Genomic DNA, 19002 nt, shown 5'->3' on the forward strand with positions numbered 1-19002 from the left:
GAATATTTGGGGAAATCCTTCTTCGCCCTCGGAAGCAAGCCAGCAACCCTGAAGATGGCCGCAATGGCGTAATGGCGTCGAAAGTGCAAGCGCGCTGCTCCAAGCGCTAACGTCGTACTCAAGGCCAAGGGCCCGAGTAGTGAGTCCTCATCGAGCGGCGGTTTCGGCATCCCCGTCGGCAGCACCTCTGCCCTGGACAAGTACTCCCACGTTTGACTTGTTTCCGAAGCGTTTACTAAGCCTAAAGAAAGGTTTGGCTCGGCACTATTTTGGGACCTCCATGTCGAACTTGTCAATCGCTTTGCTGAGCTGAACATAACGTTTTCGGCGCTTATGGGGCCCGTCCGGCAGGCCCCGTCGCCGCCATTCAACTCGCGCCCAGTGCTTAATGCGCCGTCGACTGCCCGACTGCGAGTCGTCCATGCAAGCACCCCCAACAGCGGCGGCTTCTCGTGGATCGCATGCCTTCCGGGCGGTTGCCAAGGAAACTGCCATCGGACATACGCTTATCCCCCGCAGGACAGCTTTACGCCCAGGGCAGGCACAAAACTCTCGCTGAACTGCAGTGTTTGCTCGATGTAGATCTATATATGCGTAGCCCATTGTCGCCGCGTTCCATTTCTGGCCAGTTTATGTAGTGTCCGAAAAAGCACTTTGACTCCTCTGTGCTACCCGCAGCTATAAGCTGCTGCCAAAACTTTGTCACGCGTTGGTTTGGCACAATGAATGCCTCGCTTCCAGGAACTTGTTGCGTTTTACGTGAGTGTGTAATGTGTGACACCACGGGCACTTTCGATCGGTGCTGGTGTGGGCATTACACTTGCGGTTTTGTTGTTTTGCAGAGGACTAAATGAGCATGGTAGGTTCGGAAACACAGCCGCCTCCTCAGCGGGTAAGTTCTGACTCCTTTCCTGATGTTATCATTGAGCAGCTGGCATGCTCAATCGCGTGCTTTCGCTCACACGATGGACTTTGTGTAACGGCAGAGAACGCTGCTGCGTTTTGATCGGCCATGTTTCGAGGAGTATGGCGCCAAGTCGACGACACACGCACCAGGCACCACTTGAAACGAAAATTGGCTAGTGGAGTGGCTCTTAATTTGGACCAAATGCTGCTTAAGTGATCATTCTGGCTTTGAGTCTTCGTCTTTCGCAGATTTTACACCTTAGGCAGCTTGCTTATGTAATTTGCAAGTATGAAGCACTTATCTCAGCAGCAAAACAACCTGCTATGGCCTCAATTTGCAATCCTATCCACTTCTGGCAGCAACAGGGCAATTACTTACAATCTCAACAGTAAATCGCCAAGTGACACACACTGCCATTTCTGAACTGTGTTGTTGGCTCAGTCTGTGATTTAAACATTGCTCTGTTTAGCACACACGGTAGGAGCAACCAGCGTGTTTTACAGTTTGTATGTACTGCACACATTCAAACAAGCATACATATCGGGAAGTTGGGCACCCACCCCCTTCTGAAATAATATCCTCGCTACAACCCTGGCTTGTGTATTTTAATGCAAGGCAAAATTAATCCACACAACACTCCCATCTGGCACATGGTTTGCCTACTTTTGCGGATGCAAGGGTTTGTTGTTCTGCAGACTAGAAAGCTTTAATGTAACAGCGATCAGCCTTACAAAACCTCTATATGTGATTTTTATTTTTTTTGCAAATTGTGTGATACATGGTGTACTTATCTGTGAAATGTGAGAATACCCGTGTACCGAGATTTAGGTGAATGGGTCGAAACTAGTCTGGAGCCCCCTACAGTGGTGTACCCCAATCATACTCTGGTTCTGGCACTTAAAAATCCCAGAAATTATTGTTACTGTTGTGTACTCCTCGGCTCATGGCTTACCTATTTAACAAGGCTGCTTCTCATTCAGTTGTAGGTTGTGTCACTCTTAAAATTTTTTTCTGCAACAAAAAAGTATGTTGTGAGGTGTGTATCTGCTGTAAAGAGTTGATTGCATTAGAAAGACTCCCTTGTGCTCAGTGCGAACAGGACTTATGAGGAACATTCATTGGGCACATGTGGACATTGCTACTTTGTGAAGCGTGTGTGTGTGTCTTGTATGTGTGTCGTCGTCCTTGTGCCTTGCACCTCGCGAGGTCAAAATGGTTTTTTCGGGTATGTGAGGAGCTGCCATCGATATCGTGTATGGAGGGGAAAAAAGCAAAAATAAGAAACAGCTCTCTTTATATGCGCAGCTCTTACCATTGCTGTGTGGCAGAATTGCACAGGTGTGCAGGCTGGCACATAGGTGCTAGTGATGCATTTTAGACAGGCTTGTGCTAATATTTCACGAGGGAATCTTGAAATCTGCACATTTTAAAGCTTAGGTGTAAAAAAAACAAACTGTCCATAGAATTGTTGGCCTACAAAGAAAATGCATCTGCTCGTTGTCATAAGATGAATAAAGGGTTGCCATTTAATTCTTTTTGTTTAATGCTTGATCATATTGCTTGAAGTGCCAGAAATATGTGAACTTGCAATATTTCTGTTTAGTAGAAAGTTGATTGTTGAATAATGGTGCCATTCTCATCCTGCAACTGTTTTTTGTTTGTTGATCACAGTTCTTTGAGTGGGCACTGAAGTAAGACGCAAGCCACACACATGCTTTGTGTTGCGCATGACTAGCGAAGGCGTCACACAGTGTTTTGTTCCTTACGAAGCCTCATAGGCTTGTCACAGTGAGATCGGGTGCTTAACGAGTCGGAGCACAGTGACAGAAGAACAGAGAGGACTAAATTTATTGCTGTAATGGCCCGCACCTTATGTACACTCTTCAGAAGACAACAAATTTAAAACGCTTGTTTGTGAACAGTTTGCATCAGCCCGTTTTACAGCAGAGCTCTTATGGTTTTCCTTGTGCCATAGATTGAAAATGATCGTCCTCATGAACCGGCACACACTCACTTACCACCTAAGCAGTCAATACAGATGGCTAACAAGAGAAGCTGTAACATGCGGCCCCTAATTGTTGTTTGCCACCCATGTGTTTCCTGGTTAATTTTTTGTGGACCAGTGCAGTGTGTAGTGGGATTTGCCCAATTTCTGTAGTACATATGCGCTGTAGAGGTTTTGCAGCAGAGGCGATAGAACAACTACAGAGAGAGAAAGGGAAGAAAGACACGGACTCAAAAAAGTTAAAGAGAGCAAGCATAGCTATATGTATAGTATAGTACAGCAAGGGGTGGGAAAGAGACAGGTGAGAGGGTGAAAGCGAAGTCGGAAGCAGCTAGGTGTCAGCCCACCAGCTCTGCTGTGACCTAGCCTTGTGCGACTTAGTGCTGACTTCACTATTTTAAGAAAAATCTTTTGGTGCTCTTTTTTTCCTTCAAGTGGTAGCGCAACCTCTAACATCACCATAATGGCCATCACTGTGTCATCAGTCTAAGAAAGAAATTTCGCATCTGAATTTTGTAGTACGTCGTTCACATAGATTATGTACAGGAGATTCCCAAGGCTGCTCCCTTGTGGCACTTTGGCTGTAGCAGCATGAACACAGGTCTTTGGGCTTTCTAACTTAGCATAAGACGTTACCATGGATACCATATGCCTGTAGTGTAAGGAGTACCTGCAAAAGTAAAAGCCTTGGAAAAGTCTGTAGATGCCCCTTTAATAATTTTTTTATTGTGTAATGCGTGCAGGATAGTTAGCTCTTGCGTTAAAATAGTTGCTTCGGTGGTGTTTCTGTGGACTGTGCGGGAAGTTGGCTAACGGGTTCTTTTTACCAAGGTATCGTTGCAAGACATTACAAACAAGAAAAAATGCTCCTGCAAAGTGCAAAGACTATGATTTTAGCAGCGCTCGAGTTGTTCCTCATCCACCATCTTGGCTGCGGCTGCTTTTCTCTGTGTATATTTTGTAAATACCTTGCCCTCTTTCCTTTGAATACTTTCACCCTGAGACATTTTGGTGGAGGTGCTTGGTTGCAACACAATGCAATGGAGCTCTGCAGAGGCCAACGCTTGAATCTACAATGGCAGAAGATCGGTCAGTTCTCACCGAGGCGACGATGACAACGGTTGTCCTTGCTCATCTAAAGACTCTGGCATGTTCTGCGTGACTTACAATCTTGACATCGAAGACTGGTTGCCATTGCCTGAACGTGCAAGTAATTGCTGGGACTACACGATTGTGTTGGTGGACATTTTAGTTTACCTAAAAAGGACAGCTAAAGTGTGGCCCTGTGATCACGAAGGCGAAATTGGAATGCGTGCAAGGAAAAGATGCGTGCCCTGTTCTGCAAGTCTGCTCGTAGAAAGACAGTGGCCAAGAAGGAGCTGGCATCTCGTGCACAAACATTGGTGAAATAATACCTGTCTATTTGGGACGGGCTCGCCTTTTGTCGTAATGCGGACGGCGCAGTGGAGGAGCCCGGGAAAGGGGAGCATAACTCAAAAGAGAGCAGATGCGTTGAATGCGCTGATCTGCAAGAATTTTGACACATCATCCAGAAGTGCCAGCGTTTTGAGGATCAGTTTGATTGACTATCAATTCGTTCGACTTCCAAACACAGCAGCAACGTGGTCGTGCTAAGACATACCTACACCACAGGCACCGCTGAGTGCAGAGAAAGGGACGAAGATAGTGCGACGTGAACTGGATGCTATGTCGCCTGCTTCCACCTGCTCCTGTGCCTCTAGCTTTTACATGGTACCACTGTTACATCCCATCTTTCGTCAAGACCTTTCTAATGTTGGCCTCTACTCGGTGTGTGCCTCAGCTCCCTCCTGACCGATTGACCGTCATCCCCTACTTTCGTACACTCAGAGTTCCCAGTGTGTCCCCGCAATCCAGCAGATTGGAGGACCATCCCATTTGCTTTGATTGCTGTCGTGTTGGTCACGTGGCCTGCCATTGCAACAGCAGGTGGTATAGACATCAGGCATCCTATGAATACAACCGTTGCCCAGAGACAAATCGATTTGAACCTCACCACAAGTCACCTCAGGCCACCAGTAACGACACTCCTTCCATGCCATATTGTTGTTCGGCATCCTTGCATGGTCGCCAGCCCCATTTGTCGCTGCCTCGTCACCCACCGTCTCGCTCGCCCCAACTTCATCGTCCTACATCACTGAATGCCTGCCTCGGGACAACTAGGTGACGCAGCTCCTGGAGGTGATGCTGCATCGACGACTCACCTGCCAAATCCTTTGACCACAACGCAGACTAGACTCAGCCTTATTGATGTTCAAGTTGACGACGTACTTCTTGCTGTTGGTGATACGAGGGCCTGCATATCAGTGATGAAATCTGAGCTTCGTTGCTGCCTAAAGACTGCTTTAACACCACCCACAGTGCCACTAATCCAGGTTGCCAGTGGCAGAACGTTGCCTGTGCTTGGGATGTGGTCCCTGGGTGTGTTTCTGACCGCTCCACAACTGTACTACTTGCTGTGCTCGGGAATTGTGTCCTTGGACTCGTCCTCTGCGATTATTGACTGTGGAACCGGCTTGCTTCAGCTTGACCTACCGTGTTTCTGTGATGCTCCAACCACACCTCACCCACGTTTGGTCTGTGGATTACGTTTGCCTAGCGCCTCAAGCCATTACGTATGTGAGCTTTACGTTTTTTTCCTGCTATTTCCGACGCCGATTACATCTCGACTCCTCATATTGGTGTCCGATTTGCCACTAGTACTGCTGTTCCTCACACACTTTCGACTGTTAAGGGTAATCGAGCATCACTGCCAATATTAAACTTTGGCTGATGCACAGATCTTCTCCGGGACAGCATGACTCCAGCCTGCGTCTCGTGTATCGACGAACATGCGATTTCTGCATTCGTTGCCGACACTTCGTGCTGTTCCTCCTCGCAGAGCCCAGCCAATGGCGACATTGACAAGATGATCATCTTTGACCTCCTTCCAGCTCAGACAGCTAATATCCAGCACATGTTGAAACCCTCCTGCAACATCTTTGATAACTGCCCTTTCAGTCGGACGTCTTGTCACTCTCAGGATCAGCACTGGAGACACCAGCCCACTGTGACGACACCCTTATTGCATGTCCCATGTGAAGTTCAAGGGCATCACCAGTTGTGCCAGTCAAGAAGAAGGACGGCAGCTGGTGCTTCTGCGTAGACTATTATCGCTCAAACAGAGCAATGTGCATGGATGTCTACTCTCTACTGTGGATTGACGACGCTCTCATCTGTCTACAAGTGTTTGCCGACTTCTCTGTTGACTTGTGGTCAAGATACTGGCAAATTTTTCTCAAAGATCTATACCGTGAAAAGACTGCATTTGTCACATCAGATGGACTCTTCCAGTTTATTCTAATGCCTTTTGGTTTGTGCAGTGGCCCAGCTATATTTAAAAGGGTGATGGACTCCCACCTTCGTGGATACAAACAGTCAATGTGTGCCAGTGACAATAGGATGCTATTTTACCGTGAATTATTTTTTTGAATGCCTTTCGAGAATACTGTCCGAAATGGAAATTTGATATAATTTCCTACTAAAAATTTTGTCACCTTTTAATTACAGACTAGAGCTATTTGCATTTCTTATGAAATTTGGCTGAGCGTAAGAACTGAACATGTGATGTCAAGGAGGAGGTTTACTGGTGAATGCTACCTTACTGTCTTACTGCGACAACAGCTACGTGCTTGAAGTTGGACTTCCCTCGTGTCCCTTCGATTGGTTTGACGATGGCCCTTGTCTTTGACAGCACAGAAGAGCCACTTTTGTCGTTATCAGAGCATGTCGTCATGTCCACGCAACTTCACCAATACCAGAGTGCAAAGAAAATGCTGAGATTTGAACAGTGAGACATTGCGCTTTGGAGGCGAGGTTACTTATGGCAAAGCTATTGCTGAACAGCCCTTCTGGGCAATTACTGCTAAGTGATGTGCAGCAAACGGACCCCGAGATCGGTGGTGCCCACGCTCGCATTTCAGAGGTCAGGCATTACTGTACTGGATACAGCTCATGTTCCAAGCATTGGAGGGAAATTCTGTGCAAGATTACGGTGTTTGCACGCAATTTCTAGTCAACACCCGTTGAAAAAGTGTCAGCTGTTGAAAGCACGTGCACGTCGCAATGATTTAAAAAGCTTTAATTTTAAACTTGGCTCATACAGATATATGCGTGTGTGAATGTGATGACGACAAGCACTGGAAATTGCTTGCGCTGATGTCTAAGGATTTGTCAATGGTGACCTTATTAGGCAGAGAACGTCAGGGCCATGCATAGTGTCACTTCCAGCTGTTACGATCACCAGAACAATAATGGAACACAATAACATGCACGTTCAATTATTGCTGCATGGTTCACAGCAGCTATGTTATCTTTGACCTTAAACTCAGAAAATCTCACGTAGAAGGTATGAGCCAACTTCACTGGGAAAATAACGCAAATCAGGTTGACGGGAAGTCCTGCTGTTGCAATGCGTGAGTTCTGAACTAAAGGAATCGCTAGTCTCGGGGCCTTTTTTTAATTTTGACTGATGGTGTGAAGAAGATTGTGCACTAATGCATTGGAAAAAGAAAGGAAAGAATGGACGGATCGGCTTAACCGCTACTGGATAAATTGCCGCAGGGATTCACTTCTTGAACAAAGAAATATTTAAAAGCATCTGCTACTGTTGTTAGCGGCTTACCTTCGCGCTGAAAGTTATTGGAAATAACATAGGGTTTAACTTGGGCTCAAATGTCACCTTTGACCACGTAGTAGCATTTTCTGAAAACAAATCTTGAAAGATACAAGTTTCTTGCCACTTTTTCAATTTACTTGCAAGTTTGTTGTGGTACAGCTTACATTCCTCGGCACAGGCTGGGTTTTCTTCTTTAACATAGTGAGCGTTCATGTGCTTATTTATATTCAATAATTCCTGAGTAAACCAAAATTTGTGAACATTGGAATTTTTTTTTTCAGCTTTTTCAATCAGAAATGTTCATAGCATATCTTTTCAAACGTAGCAGTGAAAGAGGAGTATGCAATTTCACTGTTTGGATTTAGAATACAATGCTGTTTTTTCAAACTGATAGAGCCGCAAAATCTTCCTCAAGAATGTGAAGTGATAACTTGAGCACGGGAGCAGGTGGGTTCTTTTTTTTTTTTTTATCCAACAGCAGGCATCGCTAATTAACATAAGAATTCCAAAATGTTAGCTGGTATCTATGTGGATAACATCTGCTAGGTCATCGAAGTCTCTGTGACAATGAGGTCTAATAGTGTTCAGTCATAATTACTTTGTTCAGACCATTTGCAGTCAGGTCCTGCCTGAAATGTATGCGTGCAAGTGTATCTATATTAAGGTCCCCTGCCAGAAAAAAGGTCAAAGATTTCTCTTGCAACATGATTGATGCCGTTGAAACACAAAAAGCCAATTGAAATCAGTGGAGAGTGGCCAGCAAATCACCTGGAAAAGATTGTCGTGAGTGCACGGCATTAGTACTTCGATATATGAACTGGTAATGCAACGTTCCTCTACCGTTTTACAGGCGATGCCCACTTTTACACGAATAGAGGCACAGTCTCGATATTTATCTTCATGACTTCAATAAAAGCGCTGGTAGGGCAGAACCGTTGTGCTGTGTTGTTTCAAAAATGTTGTTTATATGCGCTACCATCAAAGCCCTTTTATTGTGGTATCAATTTGCAGCCAGCATTGTCTTATATTTAATTTGGCCTTTCCCACAAAACAGCCTTAATTGGAATAGAGAGAAAAAGTTATTCTATCTGCTGGGTAAGACTGATCAGCGTTACAATGTACCATATACATGCACATTTACGAATGTGAGAAGTGATCGCCGCGGTTCATTCTGTCCCATAAACAAAATGTCCAGATTGCGAAGGAGAAATCAGCCTTAGGAACCAGTGCTTCCATGAATTGCAGCTGATCTGCTACTGCAAGTTGCCTTTTGTTGAGCTCAGAAGACTATAGACTGCACATTTGTTTTCGTATCTGGGGCGTATCATTAACTGAAAGGTTCTCTGTCAACTGTAGCAGCAACCAGTGGCGAGGTTCATACAAAACAGTCAACGCATGTTTGTTTTAGCAACTTAGCTTAATCACCAGATTGTTTTAGGAACCACAACTAACATCTCGCACTGTGATGATAGTCGTTGCACACTCATGCGATTGTGACTCGGGCAAATCCGTGTTGTAGAGTCTGCTGCAGTAATTACTAGAGATTAAAAGTTCGTAAACATAGGGTGTCACTGGAGCTGACATTTCGACAAGCTGACTTTTGGGCGACATTTGAAACATCTGAAAGTGAAATTCATAAAGACTGAATCTGCTCAGGCTGTGGTCTCGAACAACCTGAGGCAGTGAGAGGAAGTGTCCCCTGAGAGGAAGGTATAAAAGGGCAATACACTGCATCTCCACTATGGTTCTGTACTATATGTTTTGCGACAAGACAGTGCTCTCAGAATCCTCAACCTAGTCCACAACCTCCACATACACCCGGTAAGAAGCACTTTTAGGACTAGTCCCGTGGAAAGCCCGTATGCAGAGTCCAACGAGTGGTCCATGCACTTATGCACAACATATCTACAGGGTTTGTTCATAAGGTAATAAAAGTGGGTTTGGTAAAAAGAATTTATTGATCCAAGTGGTACATATTATAAAAATTCTTCGAAATGATTTTCCTTCGGCATTGATACACTGCTGCTAATGCAATTCGCACACTGCAAAGGCTCTCTGAAAGTCAGCTGCCGTGAACTGTTTCAGTGACTGTAACAGCCCATTGGATGGTGGGAACACCGTTGAAACAGTGACCTTTCTGGCCTCTCTCGAGCTTTGGAAACTGGAAGAAGTGTGCGGGGCTCGCATCAGAGCTGATGCAGCCCTGATACATTGCGGCCTTCAATTGGAGGCTGCAGCTGCAACGTAATCAGTTTTACAGAGCATGTACAGTTGCAACGAAAAAAGACTAGCACAAGTGACTGGTGGCCGGAGTGACAAAATTGCGACACGTGGCACTGTTGTTCCCGAGCACGCCTATAGCGAGAGTGCAAAGCACGTTCCATTTTCCAAAGCAGGGGTGGCCGGCAGGAAGCACGCCAACCAACAGCTTTTTCGGGGCAACTGCGATAAAGATACAGTTGCTCGCAACTCGAGTGAAAAAAAAAAGAAATCACGTGCATAGCCACCTCTGCCGATATGGAATGAGCAAGCATTTATTTAAGATGTGGGCTTTCGGATGGGCGAACAGCAACGTGGGCTCCTTTCTGCCGGCCATACCTGCTTTAGAAAATGGAATGTGCTTGGCACTCTCGCTGTCAGCGTGCGTGGGAACAACATCGCCGCTCGTCGCAATTTGGCCGCTCCGGCCACCAGTCACTCGTGCTAATCTTTTTCCGTTGTGACTGTACCTCCTGTCCCTTGCGTCAGGGGCTGTGCTGTAGTACAAGTTCTACTGCAATGGCACTCTTTAGTTGTTTATATTACATCACTAGCTTTTATGAACATGGCACACGCTCTTTGTAGATTTTATTTTAATAGATCTATATTCTGTGCCATTCACAGCGTATATTTTTAGGCCAATGTAGTCATGTTACAGTCATTGTGTGAATTCATTCCCCACTTGCAAAAAAAAAAAAGACATGGTCATAAATCAGTAAATGTAATTAGGCTTTTTAGCTATATATGGCCCTTGCACCAAAAAAACACTACGCAGCATTGTCTTCCATTAGGCATTTCATAATGTCAGTTCATACTTGTTGAGCATGGTGAGCTGTTGCTCTTCCAGCAAGAGAAGTTGGGCGAGTTCGTCCTGATTCAAGATGTGAAAAGGCGCGACTAAAACAGCACACAGTATGGAAGGACATGGGAGGCTGTTGCTAGTAGGGCATCGTCCTGTGTCCTGTTCTGTGGGCCATTTTAGCTGCGCTTTTTCACATCATGAATAGCTCTTACTTGAAATTTTCTATGGACGTGTGCTGCAAACACATTGTTTAATGCATGTGTCATTTTAAGTTGGGCATGGGGGATAACAAAATGGAGGTGAAGCTTTGGCAAAATTTTTCCTTTCTGTTTGTGTGTCCACTCAGGTGCAGCTGCCCAAAGACGAGCTGGAGCGGCTGTCCAAGGAGGAACTGATTGCAAAGTGAGTATTGCACTGCCACCGTTCATTCTGCCTTTTGTCGAGTGGTGGAGCGCATTGTAAACGAAGGTGTCGAGTTATGATGAAGAAATAAGAGCTCCCTAAGGGGGATTCCTCATTTGAACACCAACTTGTTTAGTTATTGAAACTTCCGAGGTAGGGTTCATAGAATAAACATCTTAAAAGTGACGGTTTCATGCAGCTCTGTGTGCCAGTTCTCAACTTAGGAGAGTATATCCAAATATTTCACATGGGACCCTTATCCCAGGCCTTGGAAAATTTTCTTGCACTGTGAATTTCGTTATTTTTTATTCCTGTTTGTGTACTGCAGGGCAAGAGTCCTTTTTCTAAATTTCTTTCTAGAGAAGTTTTAGCACAGCACGGAATTTTACGCTGTTGATTAGACTTAACGTTTGTGAAATTTCCATCACATTTGTCATCACTCCACCTCTATGTACAGCAGTGAAGCATGCCTTATCCTCAGCTGTGTGCAGCTCTTTTATTTATCTTAATGCTTGGCCATGCACGACTATGCCTTTCTGTCTAACAACAGAGGAATTGTCACTGCTGCATCTCGAGATGTTATACTATTCTTTAATGACAGGCTGTGCCAATATGTCAAGATTCCATATGGCTAGCTGTATGCAGTGTGAAGTTCTAGCAGTGATGTTTATGGCCACTTGATCCCTGAAATCGCACCCTTTGGGAAATGGGTGACAAGTCTTGGCCCAAGTGTCAGCAGTAGCTAGTGCTCTCGGAGGCAGATTGCAGTGAAGATGTGTGTCCTCCATAACAGCCACCCTTTTCAACTGAGCCGCAGCAGGTGGCAAAGCCTTACCGAGCTGCCACCTCTTCGCATCACTTGTAGCTGTTTTTTCTACGATGTTTCTCCAGCAAGAAAGACATCGACAGCTATCTATGTCGACTCACTTGGCACTGTTATGTGCAAAATTGCTTGCATGTGGTTCATACTTAAGTTCACAGCATTGTTGCATTTTATTGCAATTGTTGTGATAGCTGAGATGCCTTCAACACCATTGGCAAGTTTGCCATCACTGATCTGTGTTCTCAGATGTATTCACGGTGGCTCTAAACTTTCATTTGATACTTCACCTTCAAATGCTATCCTTTGCCTTCGTTGCTGGGCTCTGCTGAGAACTTTGGCACAGTCGGCATCGGTTAGCCACACTTCGTCTCTTGGAGAAAGGTCCCAAAGTTCTCGCACCCTGTGATGACTCCTTTCACTGGCATCTACATGGGCAGGCATTTGGTACGTAGTGGGACCACAGACTCGAGCTAACAGGGAGGGTTTTGAGCCCGTCCATTAGCTCAGGTTTGGCTGAGCGATGCGCTAGGAAAAGGGGATCCTGGGGTTTGAGCCGACACCAGGTGTTTGGCCTGGCCCCCTTGTGAAGGCGACACACCCCTTTAGCTCATGCCTCACATGTACGGCACCCTTGGATTCACTCGCCAAACTGAAATTGGCAGGTCAATTGGAAGGTTCCTCTTACTTTTTTTTGCTCTTTCCCAGAAAGAATGGGCGAATAGTCTCATATTGGTGCACTGATGCTGCAAGGAGCACGAGACACAAGAGGGCGGGTTGCAAGTGTTTTGCACCCCCCCCTGCTGACGCCCATGGCCTTCATCATGCTTGCACCACTAAACCCAACCTAACCATGACGTTGGATCGAGTCCTGAGTTTGCCATCACTTGGAGGCACTGTGCATTTTTGGGAAAATGAGCTGTGCACTGATATTTCCAACGACAACTTGCTGTGGTGCCTGGGTATACATGTTCGTAATTGCCAAGTCATCGTAGCTGGGACAAGCTGTAGAGTGACACCTGTGATATATTACTCTCAAGTCTGCCAATTTGACTGGCAGGACTGCAGAATTGTGAGCAGTCCTCCCGCTTTTATGGCCATGGCCATAAATTTCTTGAAAAACAGTCAAAGCCTACCACGAAAAGAAAATAATCGCAAAGGACAGCACTTCTAAAATTTACTGGCCTTGCGAAGCCCCATCAGGTATTCACAGGGGCAATGGGACCCTCGCCTCTCCCCGCCAATTTAATGAGGAACCTCTGTTTCTGCCTTTAACCAAACTAGCACTGTCACTTGTTTTAATTATAACTTGCATTGTTTTAAAAAATCCCACACTTTGTTGACTGTGAATGATGAGAATGCTGGCATATTAAAACAATGGGTACACATTTTTATGTGTAAATTAACTGGCACCTTCTCTCAGTAAATCCAAATACCATATCAGTGTTGCAAGCCAGCTTTACGCAAGCAGTGCATAAAAGCGTGTGTCTGAACGTGCTTTTTGTAATTGCAGGTGGAAAGAGCAGGAGAGCTACATCGAGTATCTGGAGAGCCAGGCTGGGAGCTCGGCAGCCAACAATCGTGAGTGCCCCCTTCGGTGGGATGCATCTGCTGCAGCTTGCAAAAGCAGCCTGTGAAGATGTGATGAGAGGCGTGAAACGTACATCTTTGCATTGGCAATGGTCGAGTAAGCAGTGCCATGGCCACTTTGTGTGGGTATATGCCATAGTTGGTTGCGTTACTCTATTTCTCTATGGCAAGTGGCCTCATACATGTGTTTCAGTAGAAATGGTTTGCTGTAGTCAGCTTCACTGCAGTACACCTGTGCTATGCAGCGAAGCATATACAATTTATTTCGGCAAGGAATGTTTGTGTTGCAGTGAAGCCCATCATAAGAGTAAGCGGGCAATGTGTACAGGAATTAGCACATAATTATGAACGAGCATACGCACTGTCTCTAGTCATGATAGGAGCACTGAGATGTCTAATAAATGCACTGGCAGTTCTGCAGATCAAACTGTTTCTGATGGGGCTCAACTTATCTGATTTAGAAGTTCAGTAACCATTCACAAATGCTCTGACAACCTGCCCCTGGTACATTGTGAAGGCCACTTTATTTCTTCAACCTGCCACACAAGCACTTATCTGTAATCAGCAACAGTTAACTTACTTGATTAGAGAACAGGAAATACCATATTTTTAATGCCTTCTTTTGGAATAGTGAAGCAATGAGTCAATTATGCAAGCACAGATTCACAAGAGTCCACTGAACTAACTTGCCTGAAGCTTGACCACGCATTGAACTTGCTACATGACTACACACTGCTAGGGAACTCTACTTCAAATTCCAGCCCACTGTTACATTTCTGGTCAAATAAGTGCTCAGATCATCATCATCATCATCAGCCTGTCTACGCCCACTGCAGGGCAAAGGCCTCTCCCATGTTCCGCCAATCAACCCGGTCCTGTGCTTTCTGCTGCCACGTTATACCTACAAACTTCTTAATCTCATCTACCCACCTAGCCCCGCCACGGTGGTCTAGTGGTTATGACGCTCGACTGCTGACCCGAAGGTCGCGGGATGAAATCCCGGCCACGGCGGCTGCATTTTCGATGGAGGCGAAAATGTTTGAGGCCCGTGTACTTAGATTTAGGTGCACGTTAAAGAACCCCAGATGGTCTAAATTTCCGGAGCCCTCCACTACGGCGTCTCTCATAATCATATCGTGCTTTTGGGACGTTAAACCCCAGATATTATTATATTCATCTACCCACCTAATTTTTAAGTGCTCAGATCATGGGCCCCTTATCGCAGACAGCATATTGCCAAGCACTTACATAGAAACCGTTATCCGCTGACAGGCAAGACGATTCATTCAAACTGACTTCAGAGTGTAAAAGCTGATCCTAAGAATCTATTGATGTGAACACTCTCAAAGTAGCACAGCAAAGCAGGGCGCACACACAACGATAACTCAATGCACACTGTTGGCCACATTTTAGCTCCACCACTTGTCAACTTGACTAAGGAATTTCTGGGTACACAGAGGCACCATTTTTGCCCAGTAGCACAGGGTAGCCACCATGAAATGTTCTTGTATATTGTTACGTGAAGAGACGAAGACTAGAGGCTGTAAACAAGTGTATTCACAGGAGAGTGCTCGGGCAAGGCAGCAGCACACAGTCTCCAAATCGTCGTCGTCGTCTTCAGCCTAATCGTCTTTTGATGGCTGTCCGCAGCATGACCCCTGGCAGTAAAAGCGCCGTCCTGGAGCTTTTAAAGTTACGGGTCAGGTACACTGTAGTAGGCCTTGAGTCGACTGACGTGTACGATGTCACTTGACACCGTGGCAGAGGGTGAAGGAGGACTGACCAGAGTAATCTCGTAGGTTACGGGTGTTACTTGGCGGATGACGCGGTAGGGCCTTGTGTATCTAGACAGGAGCTTCTCCGAAAGTCCCACATGACGGGAAGGCGACCAGAGCAGCACGAGCACGCCAGGCGAGAACTGTGCGTCGTGGTGGCGGGCATCGTAGTAATGTCGCTGTGTGTCTTGTGAAGTAGTCAACCGAGTACGGGCAAGTTGCCGCGCATGATCGGCAATAGCTATGGCATCACGTGCATACTCGCTAGTTGGCGTGGCAGCCAAAGGAAGAACAGTATCAAGTGGCAGGGTGGGTTCACGACCGTACAGTAGATAAAATGGCGAAAATCCGGCGGTGGCGTGTCGAGAAGAATTTTATGCGAACGTGACGTAAGGGAGAGCAATGTCCCAGTCATGGTGGTCATTCGACACGTACATCGACAGCATATCCGTGAGGGTTCTGTTGAACCGCTCCGTGAGATCGTTCGTTTGCGGATGGTATGAGGTGGTCAATTTGTGCTGAGTGGCGGAGGAACGCAGAATGTCGGTGATAACTTTAGAAAGAAAGTTACGGCCACGGTCATTGAGTAGCTGTCGTGGAGCACCATGGAGCAATATGATGTCATGTAAGAGAAAGTCCGCAACGTCGGTGGCGCAGCAGGTGGGGAGAGCCCGTGTTATGGAATATCGGGTAGCGTAATCAGTCCCCACGGCTACCCATTTGTTCCCGGTGGATGACGTAGGAAAGGGGCCGAGAAGATCAAGTCCAACACGGAAGAACGGCTCTACGGGAACATCGATTGGTTGGAGATGACCAGCAGGGAACATCTGGGGCGTTTTGCGACGTTGAAAGGAATCACAGGCAGAAACGTAGCGTCGAACAGAATGGAAGAGACCGGGCCAATAGAAGCGACGGCAGATGCGGTCGTACGTGCACGATACACCTAGGTGTCCTGCAGTTGGAGCGTCATGAAGTTCAAAAAGAACAGTTCGGCGTAATTGTCTCGGTATCACTAGAAGAAGTTCCGGCCCGTCTGGATGGAAGTTACGACGGTATAGGACACCATCCTGGAGGCCGAAGTGGCGCACTGAAGCGTCATTTGGCGATGTCTGCAGACGGTGGATGAGTTCTCACAGCGAAAGGTCGCGTTGCTGCTCGTCTGCGATGTTCTCGAAAGGAGACAGAGAAAAGATGCCATTGGGCGCGTCGTGGTCGGTGTCATCGGCCTCGTCTACCAGATAACGGGACAAGCAATCGGCGTCCATGTGCAGGCAACCAGACTTGTAGATGACAGAATAAGAATATTCTTGAAGGCGTAACGCCCAGCGACCAAGTCGTCCGGTAGGGTCCTTCAGTGAGGACAACCAGCAGAGTGCGTGGTGGTCCGTTACGACTGAAAATGGTCGGCCGTATAAGTATGGGCGGAATTTTGCAACCGCCCTAACTAGGGCCAGACACTCACGCTCCGTGATTGAGTAGTTGCGCTCCGAAGTTGTGAGGAGCCTGCTGGCGTAGGCGATGACGCGATCAGTACTGTGCAGTCGTTGTGCTAGTACTGCGCCTATGCCGTGCCCACTGGCATCGGTACGAACTTCAGTCGGTGCAGAAGGATCAAAGTGAGCCAGAACGGGCGGCATTGTAAGCAGTCGGATCAAATGAGTGAACGCGGAAGCTTCGGCATCGCCCCATATAAATGGCACCCCTTTTTTCAAAAGGTCAGTAAGTGGTCGTGCTATGTCCGCGAAATTTTTCACAAAGCGGCGGAACTGCGAGCATAAACCAATGAAGCTGCATACATCTTTAACACACTTGGGAATCGGGAAATTCGTAACAGCACGGATTTTGCTTGGGTCCGGCTGTACTCCAGTGGCATCAACGAGGTGGCCAAGCACTGTAATCTGGCGATGACCAAAGTGGCACTTCGATGCGTTAAGTTGCAAACCGGCTCAGCGAAAAACTTGCAGGATTGCAGATAGGCGTTCTAGATGACATTGGGCAATGTTCTGAAGGGCATTTACTGTCATGCATTTCACTGCAGGTCATTTTTCATCACTGTTTGTCGGATTATAGAATAACTTAACAAAAACTTAACAAATAGTTCATCGATACCACCACCACCGTCATCATCAGCCTATTTTATATCCTCTGCAGGATGAAGGCCACTGCCAATGTTGCATTTTATGCCTGCTAATTTCCTATCTCCTTGCCTTCCTCAGCTGTGCTTTTTTTTCTTTTGCTCCAAGTGACCATCTGTCCTTCTTATTGCGTGGCCTGCCTAGGGCCGTTTCTTTTCCTTAATAGTATCTACTAGAACATCGGCTATCCCTGTTTGTCCTCCGATCCATTGTTCCGTCATCCTATCTCTTTTAGTGTTTACTCCTGTCAATCATTTATTTCATTGCACGCTTTGTGGTTCTTAACATCCCTAGCTTTTTGTTATTCTCTAAGTTCTGCCCTGTGCGTTAGAACTCGTACGAGTTGACTCGTACCATCTTCTCCAGCCAGATATTTGTGGGATTTGCCTTGTAAGGCCTTGTTTAGGTGGTTGTGCATGACATTTCGGTGTCATGTTTGACTTTGAATTCACTCGTGGTAGGGTGATATATATTTGAACAGCTGAAAGTAGAAGTCCTTTATCACCTTTACTATGTCATTAAAAATTTTAATTATGTTGTCTTGGTTATCTTTTCCTCATACATTTTAGTCCTTCCCATGCAGAATTTTCCTTCACCTGCAATGATGCTACCGTCGTTTTTGACTGCTGCCTTTGACATTATAGTAGTTTCTTGTGTGACTGAGTTTACATTAGTTGATTAGTTTTGGCAGCTCAGCGAATTCTGTTTTATCTCTCGAGGTAGTTACTTTCACCTGTTGTCATTTCTTTGTCAAGTCTTTAGTGGTTTGAGAGAACTTGCTTGCTTTGCCTCCAACTTCAAGTGCATCTTCAGAAATCATTCTTTTAACAGTTTCGCTCATATCCTTTATGTTTTCATCTTCTAAAGCATTCCATTTGTTCTTAAGTACCATCCTAAATTCCTCTTGTTTTTACGCTGATCACATCTAGGTTGGACTGTTTTTTTTTTGGTAATTAATTTTATTCTTGCTTTCCGTTGGTTGAGTGTGATTTTTGCCCTCAACAACCTGTGATAGCTGCTTCTTATCTTTCTTACTGTCTCTATGTCCTGTATTATGAAATCTATTTCGTTCTCTGTTTCACCATTAGGGCTTTTCTGTGTCCAGTTCTTATTTGCTCTTTAAAAGAAGGCGTCCATTATGCATAGCTTACATTGTTCCGCGAATCCCACTAACCTCTCTCCCCTGTTATTCCTAGAGTCGATACCCTAGTCACCGATTGCTTCTTCCCCTTTCTGTTTTCTTCCTGCTTTTGCATTGAAGTCGTTCGTGACCACAGTATACTGGGTTTGTGCCTTTTTCGTTGCTAGTTCCACATCCTCATAGCCCTGCTGTTCTACTTTCTCATCGCCATGGCTGGGTGTTGGAGCGTACCCTTGTATTCTTATCAGCATATATCTCCCATTTAATTTCAAGGGTGCCCTTTCAGGGAGCCCTTTGTGACCGAGTCCGTGTCCATTAGTTGGCACCGTGTGTGTTTCACAAGTTCTTCTAACCTCGTTACGGCCAGTAATATCCCAATGAATGCCATCTACGTCTTCCAAGTAGCTTTACTAGCCTAGCGTGACCACAGAGGTCACGTGTGTTTGGCATTGCCAGATTCAGCTTCCACT

The 19002-nt window shown here is 46.0% G+C and overlaps 1 protein-coding gene across 2 annotated transcripts in view; it reads left to right on the forward strand.

Annotated features, from left to right (window-relative positions):
- Window positions 1–30: 30 nt before the first annotated feature.
- LOC119395672 (pre-mRNA-splicing regulator WTAP) overlaps window positions 31–19002 on the forward strand; it is a 33765-nt gene continuing 14793 nt past the window's right edge. Inside the window, exons 1-4 of one of the 2 annotated variants that reach the window (XM_037662662.2) lie at window positions 31–200; window positions 843–892; window positions 11016–11071; window positions 13405–13472. In XM_037662662.2, the coding sequence (XP_037518590.1) occupies window positions 851–892; window positions 11016–11071; window positions 13405–13472 (166 nt within the window). In that variant the 5' untranslated portion in view covers window positions 31–200; window positions 843–850. Of the gene's footprint in view, window positions 760–842; window positions 893–11015; window positions 11072–13404; window positions 13473–19002 lie in introns of both variants that reach the window. The other variant, XM_037662661.2, reaches the window with a different exon arrangement.

Source organism: Rhipicephalus sanguineus, chromosome 6 (assembly GCF_013339695.2).
Source record: "Rhipicephalus sanguineus isolate Rsan-2018 chromosome 6, BIME_Rsan_1.4, whole genome shotgun sequence".
In the NCBI taxonomy this organism is placed as follows: domain Eukaryota; kingdom Metazoa; phylum Arthropoda; class Arachnida; order Ixodida; family Ixodidae; genus Rhipicephalus; species Rhipicephalus sanguineus.